At 42.2% G+C, this 12,879-nt stretch overlaps 1 protein-coding gene across 1 annotated transcript; it reads left to right on the top strand.

Moving 5' to 3' along the window:
• Window positions 1-9,183: 9,183 nt before the first annotated feature.
• Window positions 9,184-11,160, top strand: LOC101162806 (beta-1,3-galactosyltransferase 1-like). The gene is made up of 2 exons (XM_023950679.2): window positions 9,184-9,338; window positions 9,750-11,160. The coding sequence occupies exon 2, from the start codon at window positions 9,757-9,759 to the stop codon at window positions 11,017-11,019; it is 1,263 nt and encodes a 420-aa protein (XP_023806447.2). The 5' UTR covers window positions 9,184-9,338; window positions 9,750-9,756; the 3' UTR covers window positions 11,020-11,160.
• Window positions 11,161-12,879: the final 1,719 nt, after the last annotated feature.

Below are 12,879 nucleotides of genomic sequence, written 5' to 3'. Positions count from 1 at the left end.
CGGAAGTAGTGGCAGGAAGCGGCTTTTGCAGTAAGATGGACAGGTACCAGAGGATGAACATCATGTGCGTGAACGTGAATTATACCGATGGATGCTTTTGTGCTTTTTAAAATAAATAAATTTGATCTCTAAACATCCTCCGTGTCTTAAATGCAATGTAAGGAGACACACACAGACAGAAATGTGAAGGTATCTGCTGTAAATCTATGACGTAAATAACAGGACAAATGATCTGCTAGTTAGTTAGCATGTAGCCTGATATAAATAGCCTTCGAATGGAAAGCGACTGCTAAGGAGTATGTTAATTAAAGACAAGTCCTGAATATTAGTCCTATTCGACCCTAAACTACAATATTGGCTGGCTGTATGTCTACCGGCCAGCAAGTTGCCCAAATGCCGGCATGACAAGCAAAGAGCTCGTAGTAGCCTAACAGGAGCTATCTTATGGCAAAGCAGCCTAGGTATCATAAATCTTATGATATTTTTCTTATATTCATTGAGACAGTAATAAAGTGATCATTCTTGTTTTTCTTTTTCCTTTCTTGAATGAATGTGGGTCACAGAGACACGGAAGTTACCACTGAAAGCGGCTTTTGCGGCCGGACGGAGAGCATATCCGTGTGAATGACTTATGATGTGAATAATTATTGCGTTCGAAACGAATTAATGATTTCGAGGGAACGCACTAGTATCTTGTGGGAACGGAATAGTATTTCGTGCGAACGGAATAGTATTTCATGCGAATGAGATATTGATCTGTGGGAACAAGATGTATTTTAATTTTTTAATGTCAGAACATAAAAAACTGCGGGTTAAGTGAACCTAAGTCGCGGTAAGAGTAGTCACCAAAATCAAAGATAGAAAAAAGCGAGATTTGACACAACGCATGCGGAAACATGTGTTTTGCAAATGCAAAAATAGTTTTTGAAAGCAAAAAAAAAGTTTTTGAAAGCAAAAAAAAAGTTTCTGAAAGCAAAAAATGAAAATTGAAAGCAAAAAAATAATTGACAGCAAAATAAAAAATAATTGAAAAGCAAATATTTAATAATTTTATTTGCAACTTAGAAAGTTTTGTGTGCAACGTTGTGGCAGAAATATCACTCCATAGATAAAAGGCAGAGAGCCGCATGCAGCTCAATAGCCGCCTGTTAGCCCCCCCCTGCTCTAAAAAATGAAAGTCCCGCCCCATCGCCTCGCCGGTTTTGAGATGCAAATTCCGCCCAATCAGATCAACCAGAAAGGTTACTGCCCCCAAGTGACGAACACACCCATGAACACCCCCCCCCCCCCCCCCCCCCCCCCCCAAGTGACAAACGCACCCCCTTAACACTGAGCGCAGATTCTGGTGAGGGCGCAAAGGAGAGAACTGACCACGCGGGGGATGACAGCTCTGTTACGATTGCAGGTCTGCAGTTGTAAAATACGGGGTCGCTCGGTTAGAATTGTTTCTTCGTTTCCTCGGTTGTAGGTTTCCTCATTCACTTCCTGAAGGCGCCGCTCAGTTGTCTTTACGCCCTTTCACTTTATGGCAGAGATGAAACGCCATAGACATATCTCTGGTTTGTCTGAAGATTCATAACCACTGTTGTTAAAGTAAAATCTGTCCAACACAAGAGGCCTTCAGCTCTCATCTGTTTGCTCAGCTGTTGGACAGGACAAGTAAAAAAAAAAATCCAGGGTTTGTTTATCTCATTTTCTTTTTAGAAAATAAATTTGCAGCATAAAACACAGAAGCCTATTATTTTTTTCCGAGTACACAAACCATGTTCCTTTCACCTCTTCTTCACTAACTAAAGTATATTTGAAGTCCTGCTGATGGTAACTTCCTCCATCATTGTCATTCCTGGGAAAAACAAAGGTGGATGGAACCTCAATTCCTCCTCTACAAACCAGATGTGTTGGATTCCTGTCAGTCATGGATAAGGGGCAGTTAGTGGGTCAGAGGGCAGTTTTTCATCCACTGAAGCCGCTGTAATGGATGAAAGAGATGTTTCTGTGTTTGTAATCCTAGAAAAAGGCACTTATATTGTCAATAAATAAGTGTTTGCAGAATTTGTTGAGCAGTATGGATTGTCATACATTTTATGAAATTATGTACACAATGTAACTGACTATGAAAATATTTACCATATCTACTACACTAGTAATTGAAATGATGTGCAAACCAGATGTTTCTTACTGTTGTGGATCAGATACAAATGGGCCTTCAGCGTCTGTAGAAATGTTTGGCTCTGCATCCTGATCCAAAACGGGTTCTGAAGTGGTCTCCGTCTCCTTCTGAGTGACAGACTGAGGTAGATTGCTGTGGGACATCATTATATTTTCCAAATATTTTAGAAGTGCATCTAATATGAATAGAAAAATAGAACATTCTCACAAAATATTAAGACAAATACCCTAAAGTAGAAGGGATTGAAACTGTATATTTTTAATGTAATTTCTGAAAACAAGCTGAGGAACCACCACAAAGTTATTCAAATAATTCAGAGAATAAGAGACAAGTACTGAATTTATGTAATTACAAATGTCTAAATAACGTTACAGCAGGTCATCATGTCATGTTTTTTGCTTTTTAATAACAGCATAAGTAAAGGAAATAATTAAAACTGATGGGATATGAGTGCATACAGAATTGTATTTAATTAGCTTAATGCACAAATTGAGTTTTTAAAGGCCAGCAGATGAGCTTCATCCAGATGGAGTTGGGGGGACAGTCGGGGGCGCGAGTCGAGCCGGAGACAGGAACCACAGCCAGCTGTAGGAGCAGCAGCAGAGATGAGGTACACGGTCAGGAACAGGAGCACGGATGAGCCAACTGGAATCTGGAAGCACTCCCACTCCCCAGGAGGGGAAAGAGGGACAGTACATGAATCGCACTGCACCAAACAGAGGCATGGAGAACTAATTGATGAATAATAATCAAGAATAGAGAAGAGACGGGTAGAAGTAGATGAGAAAAGAAGACAGAACCCCAGTGCACTATAGCTACCCCAGCTTCAAACTTCTAGCAGCCTACTAAAAACAAATAGTTATTGTTATTACATTTTATTTCAACACATTAACATTAAGTTAAATAATCTCTAAATACTAAATAGTCTTTTTTTTTTTTTTTTTAACTTGTCCTGTCCAACAGCTGGGCAGACAGATGAGAGCTGAGGGCCTCTTGTGTTGGACATATTTTACTTTAACAAGAGGGGTTATTAATCTTCAGACAAACCAAAGGTATGTCTGAATAAACCCCTTTTGTAGTTGAGGCCAAACTTTATTAATTTCAATCATGTCTGAAAATCTTTGGTGTTGGACCGGACGGAAAATGAAAGAAGGGAAGAAGAGAGAGGGACGTTAGAGAGAGGGGGGGGTAGGAGGGTGATAATAGGAGGGGAAGGGGGATAAGACCATGAAGCAGCATAAAGCAACAAGTTTACTGGTTGTTAATCATTATGGTAAGGTTCAAATGTAGAAAAAAAAAAAAAAAGGGGCGGAGCCTGTCCACACACACACTCAAATGTTATAAACACACCTGCTAGCTGCAAAAATGTCCACCTGTCGACATGTACACAAAACAGATAGTGTTCACACGCATACTTATGCCTTAAAACCAAAGGCATAAGTATGACTAGTAAAATACTAAATAGTCTGACAATAAGCCTGTCCACAGAGGAATGTTTTCAGTCTAACTTTGAATGTAGAAACTGAGTCGGCCTCTCTTACATGAGCTGGGAGTTTATTCCATAAAACAGGGGCTTGGTGGCTAAACGCTCTACCTCCAACCGTACTTTTACTAATTCTAGGAACCACAAGCAGTCCTGCATTTTGCGAGCGAAGTGTTCTCATTGGATGGTAAGGGACTATGAGGTCCTTAATATAGGACGGGGCCATTCCATGTAAGGCCTTATAGGTTAACAGGAGGATCTTGAACTTGATTCTAGAATCAAGAGAGGACTGTCCATTCACATTAACAAACTGGTACCTATCGGTTAAATAGGATTCAAACCACTGGAGAGCAGATCCTCAGATCCCTATGTCATGCTCTAATCTTTGGAGTAAACTACTGTGGTCAATGGTGTCAAAGGCTGCACTGAGGTCTAACAGGACCAGAATAGAAAGTAGTCCCTTTTCTGAGGCCAATAAGAAGTCATTAGAGACTCTAACTAGGGCAGTTTTCGTGCTGTGGTGAGGTCTAAACCCTGACTGAAAGTCTTCAAAGTGGCTGTTGTCCTGTAGGTGGCAGTAAAGCTGCTTAACTACAACTCTTTCTAGGATTTTAGAAATAAAGGGGAGGTTTGATATTGGTCTATAGATGGCCAAGTTAGTAGGATCTAAACTGGGCTTTTTCAGAAGAGGTTTAACAACTGAGTATTTAAAAGACTGTGGCACATAACCCGTTTCTAGAGAGGTATTTATTATAGTTAATACGGATTAATTAATTAGGGGGAAGGTTTCTTTAAAAAGTCTAGTGGGAATTGGGTCTAATAGACAATTTGAGGATTTGGAGGATGTAATAACTGATGCTATTTCCCCTTCCTAACAGGAAGAACAATCCTGGACCTCCAAGCGGGGTTGAGGAGGGAGAGACACTCCTTCCAATGTGTGGAGGTTACAGGTACCCGTTGGTACTACAACTCATCAAATGTTCTTTGTTTCTAAGTTTATAATGTTTTTTTCTTCGGTTTTGTTCTTTAGTGGGGTTCACAGATATTGTTGACAAAATAAATGAGTGGACTGGGTAACTATAGAATAGTTTCAATAAATGTGAACGGCCATGGCAACCCTGTAAAAAGAAGCAGAGTGCTAACAAAACTGAAAAAGGACAAAGCATAGGTGATCTTAATTTCATATACCTAACTACACATTTAGATAACCAACAAACAACAACATTGTGGAAAATGAATATTGGCATCCTTAATAATGAAAAAGTTGTGCAAGAAATAAAAAAAGAAATTAAGGAGTGTATTTTGATCAATAAGGATGACCAAATAGAATCAACAATAATATGGGATACCGTCAAAGCTGTGATGAGGGGGAACATTATATCTAGGATGTCCTTTTTGAATAGAAATTAAAAAGGTTAACACAAACTAAATTAGAACAAAAACTGAGCCTCAAGAATAAACAACATTCAGACAGAAGTGGAGAGCTGACAAAAAACAAAAAGCAACTATGAGACTTAATAGTAGAAGAGATTGAAAAGAAATTAAGGTTCACAAAGCAAACCTTTTATGAATCGGGCTCCAAGGCAACCAAAATTCTAGCAAAGTGCCTAAGATCACAGAAGATGAGGAATTTAATTCACAAAATCAGAGACCCATACACCAATGTCATACATTATAAACCAGATTACTATAAAACTCTGTAAAGCCAGTCTGAACCAGTAAATGAAAAAGAAATCACAGACTTTCTGGCCAACTTAGATCTACCATCTATTGGAACCATTCAATATAAAGCTATAACCTCACCTATTACCAGATTGTCAGAAGAGAACTATCGACCAAGAGGTAAGGGACCCTGCCTTACAGGAAGGGCACTTGGTCTTGGTCAGGACCCATGGTGCACTGGGACATCAAAGATTCAAGACCTGTGGTGTGCAGAAGTGCACAAGGTCCTGAGAGCAGCCAAGTTTGAGCGATCACTCTGCACCTACAGAGGGGAGTACTAAGGCCGAACAGGTCCATCGCTCCGTTCTAAAAATGGTGGTTTGAAGAGAACAAACTGGCCTCCATTCCTGCCCTTGTAACACCTGCTCAGAGGATGAATTTGCTGAAGGGGACTTGTTTGACTTCAACCTGGCCCCCTGACACCACCTTAAGGTTGAGCAATGTGCCTTGATCTGGCACACTGAAGTTAGTCCACACACTGAGTTGAGTGTCTCTGATTCTGCCCTTAGTGTGCCAGCCGTTAATGCTGAGTCCTTGGCTGCTGGTCAAAATGACCCCACCCTTACATCGACGTGTTATATTGACATGTTTAAATATTCAGTTGTTAAACCTCCTCTGAAAAAGCCCAGTTTAGATCTTAGCAACCTGGCCAACTATAGACCAATATCAAAGCTCCCCTTTAGTTAACCCTTGTGCTGTCTTAGAAGACCCCACCCTTACATTGACGTGTTCTCCCTACCATGACAAAGGTGGATAAAGGTGGAAAGATTTCATGTAATCCATGGACACCAGTGAAGATCACAAATCATTGAAGAAAAAAGGTTCAGCGCACTGTCTAGTGGGTCTAGATGACCCAACTCCCAATGTTAAAGTGCCTAGGATAGCACAAGGGTTAAAAAATCTTAGAAAGAGTTGTAGTCAAGCAGCTTTACTGCCACCTACAGGACAACAGCCACATTGAAGACTTTCAATCAGGGTTTAGACCTTTTTCATTGTATATGTTGACGTTGTTACAGTTACCAAGAAATAAAGGGACATAAAACAGAAATGTCTCAGCGTTTGAGCATAAAGCATATTCTTTGTTTTCTCGTGATAACGAGATAGTGGATCTCTTTCTGAAGAGAAAACGGTTAAAAAAAAAAAGTAGGGCAGGCCGTTTCCAGCCTCCGCACCAATCTGAACATGTTGAATGTTGTTTAGTCCAAACCAAAATTCAAATGAAAAAGCACAATTGAAATCTCCTAGAAATGTGAATGTCTACATTTCCTGATCACGTGATCATTTAATAGCTCACCCTCTAAAAACTTCTGTACGTGTTCAGCGTTTAAACTCTGTGTCCTTTCTTTTATCCCTTGTGCTATCCTAGGCACTTTAACCTTTGTGCTATCTTAGATGACCCCACCCTTACATTGACGTGTTCTCCCTACCATGACAAAGGTGGATAAAGGTGGAAAGATTTCATGTAATCCATGGACACCAGTGAAGATCACAAATCATTGAAGAAAAAAGGTTCAGAGCACTGTCTAGTGGGTCTAGATGGTCTAGATTTTAAAACGGCAGTCAAATCTTTTGTACAGCACGCTTTTATGGCTTTATGGTCGTTTTGTCAGCCCAAGGTTTACTTAACCCGCAGTCACTTTATGGTCAGGAGAAAGAAATGTCAGGCTCAAATCAAACACTCATTTACTACAAAAACAGCTATTGAGACACATTAAACACAGTAACATAATCTTTCTGTGTGGCTGTATAAACATAAAGTGTTATGTTATTTCCTTTATTATAACCTGTGATGAAGTGATACTGTGCTGCAAGATAATGAAAATACAAATAAATATAACAAATGAGCTCTATTCTTTGAAGACTTAGCAGATGTACTTTATGAAAAAAAGGACTTGATCTCAGAAAATATGACTTTATTGACTTTCTTTTATTACTATTGGGAAAAAATTCATGTTTACAAAGGTAATTCCGTGAGATGGTCTTAAAAGACTTATGAATAAGAAAAGGTTCATAGTGCTGAGGACCCACATTCCTTTCCAGATTTGTTTCCAGAGACACCTTAAACATGTAAAAAGATAGCTTTCTCCACTCATCCGAACTGAGAGAGGCCAGTTGAGATGGCTCAAGCATTCTCCTGGACGCCTCCTGGGGTTGGTGTTCTGGAAATGTCCCCACTGGAGAAGACCGTTGACGTGCTGGAGGAACTACGTGTCTCAGCTCGTCTGGGAGCACCTTCAGGTCCCACCAGAAGATGCTGATGGAGGTCAGCAGCTTAGGATGCTGCCCCTGAGACCCAGCCCCCAATAGGCAGAAGACGATGGACAGATGAATGTATGCATGAACAGATGGATAGATGAACGAATAAACAAACGACAAAGGCACGGATGGTTGAATAGATGAGCGAACTATTAAATGAATGAATGAACAAACAAACAAAGACATGGACAGATGGTCAGACGAATGAACTAATGGATTCATAAATGAAGCGATGGATGGATGAAAAAGTTTCAATTTTTTCTCCAGGAGAAACAACAGGCTTCCACATGGTGGAGAAAATGCTGAAAACGTTTTCTTGACAAACATGCAGACTTTTCTCCATCTGTTATGTTCCACAGCTGTTAGTGTTCTACAGACGGGTTTTCAGAGACTCCTGAGCCCGTCCTGAGCCCGTCCCGTTCCCGTCATGAGTGCGTCCGGAGCCCGTCCTGTGCCCGTCCTGAGCCCGTCCCGTTCCCGTCATGAGCGCGTCCGGAGCCCGTCCTGAGCCCGTCCCGTTCCCGTCATGAGTGCGTCCGGAGCCCGTTCTGTGCCTGTCCTGAGCCCGTCCTGTGCTTGTCCTGAGCCCGTCCTGTGCCCGTCCTGAGCCTGTCCTGAGCCCGTCCTGAGTCCGTTCTTTGCCTGTCCTGAGCCCGTCCTGAGCGCATCCGGAGCGCATGCAGAAGCCATGAACGAAAGCAGAGGGAGAGTGTTCAGGTTTTCTCTCTTACGCAAAGACTTTGTGGACTTTGAGATTTTCAGACGGGGAGCTGGACTTTGGCAGCTTTTGAGCCCCTGATAATCCTTTTTTCCACGTACCTGTAATTTTATATTATAATCTCTATCAGAACCTAAAAAATGTAACCTCCAAGTGAAATTCAGAAAGAACAAATGCAGCGTACATGAAAAAACTGGTTTTAAGGTAATGAACGTCCCTTTAAATTAGAAGCTGAGCATGTTTATTACGAATGCACATTAGTTTACGATAACTTAGAGTCAGGCGTCTAGTGAAGTGGGGAAAACAGCACGAACCGTTCCTTTCGAGGACACAAAATGTTTCTGTCCTTTTAACCCTTGTGCTATCTTAGATGACCCCCCCCTTAAATTGACTTGTTCTCCCTACCATGACAAAGGTGGATAAAGGTGGAAAGATTTCATGTAATCCATGGACACCAGTGAAGATCACAAATCATTGAAGAAAAAAGGTTCGGAGCACTGTCTAGTGGGTCTAGATGACCCAACTCCCAATGTTAAGGTGCCTAGGATAGCACAAGGGTCAAGAAGAAGCTTTGTGTCAAATTCAGCGTCACGCTGGGCTTTGACAATAGTGCTTCATCAAAAGGAGAGGTCTAGATGACCCAACTCCTAATGCCTAGGATAGCACAAGGGGTTACCATACATCCGGTTCCATCCCCATGACAACAGCCCCCCCCCCCCCCCCCCCCCCCCCTTAAGAATACTTTGAGGAGAAGTGAGCAAAGAAGGGAGTGGTTTTCCTGCCATCAGCCACCCACACCTGATCAGTGGGAGGGATCCACTTTGTTTGTTGCTGCGGACGGACAGGTGATTCCCCCCCCTGACTGCAGGCGAGCTGCTGGATCCTTCAATGGACTCGGACTTCTCATCTGCGACAAATGAAGAAAAGGAAAAGTTGACATTAGCAAATCAGAAGACGCTGAAGAGGACTTCTGTAAAGGCTGGACAAAGGTACGTCTCACAGGACAAGAAAAAAGCATTCCCTGACAGAGGTCAGAGTTCAGCAGAATTCCCTTTAGTTGGGATTAACACTTCTCTAAAATTCAATAGCTTAGTTTTGTAAAAGATTGAATTAAAATCCTTCATTTGTTTAACCCTTGTGCTATCTTAGATGACCCCACACTTTCATTGAGGTGTTCTCCCTACCATGACAAAGGTGGATAAAGGTGGAAAGATTTCATGTAATCCATGGACACCAGTGAAGATCACAAATCATTGAAGAAAAAAGGTTCAGAGCTCTGTCTAGTGGGTCTAGATGACCCAACTCCCAATGTTAAAGTGCCTAGGATAGCACAAGGGATAATGTGACTAAAGTGATAATTAGTTAAAAGAATTAATTTATTGTTAATTAATGTCTTCCAGTTAGGAAATGCTGAATGGTAACAGAGTTCCATACAGCAGAAGATGCCGGTGCTTCCTGTGGCGCCACTACTTCCTCGGCGTCCTTCTGACTGCAGCTGTGTTTTTCATCTGCAACACAAGCATGAAGACCGTGATGCCGGATATGATCACCAAACTGTGGGTGACAAACCTTTCAAAGAAGCTCATTACTTCGACTGGAAAACTGGATTTAGTCTCCGATGGAACAAGGCGGTCTTCAGCAGAGAGGACAGCTGTTTCTTTCCGTCAGTTCGATGGCTTGATGTCGTTGATGCCATCAGCGCCGCCGACAACAGGAAGGACACAGGAGCCTCAAACAAAACTCCACGCACAGCCTCATGGTCTGACCCATGTTCCCTACAAATCGCCTGGACCTTACTTGGTGGAGTATCCCTCTGAGTACCACTTTGTGATAAATGAGCCACAAAAGTGTGAAAAGGAAGAGCCGTTTGTGGTGCTGGTCGTTCCGGTGGCTCCTCACAACAGGGCTCATCGGGACGTCATCCGCAGCACCTGGGGCAGCCAGAGCCAGGTTCTCGGCAGGAAAGTGCTGCTCTTTTTCCTGGTGGGGCTGAAAGATGGAGAAGCTGCACCACAGCTCCAACAGCAGCTGCAGCGTGAGAGCCGACGGCACCAAGACCTGATCCAGAGCGACTTTGTGGACTGCTACAAGAACCTGACCATCAAGACCATGGTGATGCTTGAGTGGCTGGACTCATACTGCTCCAGTGCCTCTTATGCCATGAAGATTGACTCAGATATGTTCCTCAATGTGGGCAATCTCATCATTATGCTCCTGAAGGCTCCAAAAAGTAACTACATGACCGGTCTAGTGGCATATGGGGGCTCAGTTCTTAGAAATCCTTCATCCAAGTGGTACCTACCTGAGAAGCTGTACCCCCGACAGCAGTATCCCCCCTATGCTCTGGGTCTGGGTTACATCTTGTCTTTGGACCTCCCTAAGAAGCTCATCATGGCCTCCAGGCATGTCAAAGCCATTTACATTGAGGATGTGTATTTGGGGCTGTGCATGGAACACCTGCACCTCCACCCCACGCCGCCCCCCAACAGGGACCAATTCCAGCTCTACCCTTTGACGTACAGCCGCTGCGCTTACTCTCAGATTATTGCCACAGCAACTGCGCCAGAAAAGGACCGTCTAAAACTCTGGAGGGATTTTATAGCACCAGGTCCAGATTGTTTAAAAAAAGCATCCACGCAAAGAAGCCTCACAGGAGTCAAGAACAGCTGATGTCCAAAAACATAACTGCTACTCGAGGAAGAACTGAAGGAGGCTTGGAAGGTGAAGGTGACTGTGGTGCCGGTGGGGATTGACCACACTAGGATAAGTGTGAAATGTAACTAACTATCTTTTCCTCAAACAGACTCAGAATGGTAAGGACTAACTTATATTGTAGTCTGTAACCGGGGTGGGGGGTAAGGGTAACATCGATTTGCTTTCGAAAACAAGTTTTTAGAGTGCACGTATAAATGCAGGATGTAATATAAAAGGTGGGCTTTCATAGTCCTTGTATTTGGTGACCTTGAATGTTATTTATTTACAATAATAGTAGTCTAAAGGTCAAAATCAGAACTATCCACGTTTCTAAATTTGGAACAATCCCACCCACCCCCTCCTGAAATGAACTAATTTTTATTTGGCTCATTTCTGATGGACGAAATCTTTGACTGTGGTGACTGAAGCAGCCAGAGGGGGCAGTAGTACAGCAGCAGCAATGTGTGGTGTCTCAGCATTTTATGTGCTGCTTAACCCTTGTGCTATCCTAGGCACTTTAACGTTGGGAGTTGGGTCATCTAGACCCACTAGACAGTGCTCTGAACCTTTTTTCTTCAATGATTTGTGATCTTCACTGGTGTCCATGGATTACATGAAATCTTTCCACCTTTATCCACCTTTGTCATGGTAGGGAGAACACGTCAATGGAAGGGTGGGGTCAATTTGACCCTATAAGATAGCACAAGGGTTAACACATATGAAAAACAGATGAGCGGCGAAAGAAGAAAAGGCATGAAGTCCAGATTCAACTTCCTAACTTTATTTTTGCCTTTTCACAAAGTCATAGTTGGTTGGTTGTTCTTACTGAACTTCACAGCTTCTCAGAAAGCAGAACACTTCATGTTTTTGTCTTACACTCGACGTGAGTCCGTTGTGTTTTTGTTTACATGTCCTTGCAGAGACGACACGGCTGTAATGATTTCAGCTGATGCTGTTTAGTATTGCATAGGTGCAGTCTCACTGTCCCTGTCTGAGCCATCGTGTTCTGTGAAGCTAACTAACGACAGCCAGCTAAGGTCGGTACGTTATGGCTGCATTTGTCAGTAAACTTCCCTGAAGGAGGGAGAGACCAGGGATGTGCCCAGGATTTCAGAGGAGGAGGGGCTCAAAGTTGGAACAGGGAAGAAAAACTTTTTTTTACCTTTAAACTGTACAAAAATTCTGTTACATTTTGAAATAAAGTACTAATAGATAAATACTCAGCTACTATAGGCAAAGTGATACAATTGTCATATTTGTTATGTTCTTTAATTTAAACAAATTATAGTCAACATGAGTTTCACTTCATCACAGACTTGGAAGACAAGACAAACACTGGAGGCTGTTTATGTCGGCACAATGTGCTGCAGGCAGAATCAACATGAATCAAGTTTAATCCAGATGGTAAAAGTTTAAACACAGACATCGTACAACTTTTACCCCTAGAATGCCGACATTATTAACAATATTTCATGTTTTCATTCTGTTACTGTGAGGATTTTGGGGTTCAGTTCAGTTCTTCAGTGGTTTTTCTGGTCATGTTCTGTCCTCTATCAGCCACTCAGGTTCATGTTAATCATCCACCGCTGTCTTCTTTTCTGTTCATTGTCTTCATTCTTTATTTTGAGGCAAAAAGGGCTCAAACACCCCTAGGACCCCATCTGCCTGAGTGAGGCATCAACCAAAAGGTGTCATGCTGGAGAAAATGAGGAAGATGATAAGAATGAACGCTGCTGTCGCGATAAAGATGGATCGTCTTCCTTGAAACTGTTTAAAACTGTTTTATGTATATTTATAATAACAAGAAATGAATCATATAAGAACTGTAAAGTTTTT

The sequence above is a fragment of the Oryzias latipes genome, chromosome 3, assembly GCF_053564925.1.
Source record: "Oryzias latipes strain Hd-rR chromosome 3, Olatipes_Hd-rR_3.1".
Lineage (NCBI taxonomy): Eukaryota > Metazoa > Chordata > Actinopteri > Beloniformes > Adrianichthyidae > Oryzias > Oryzias latipes.
This window is presented reverse-complemented; position numbering and strand designations above follow the sequence as displayed.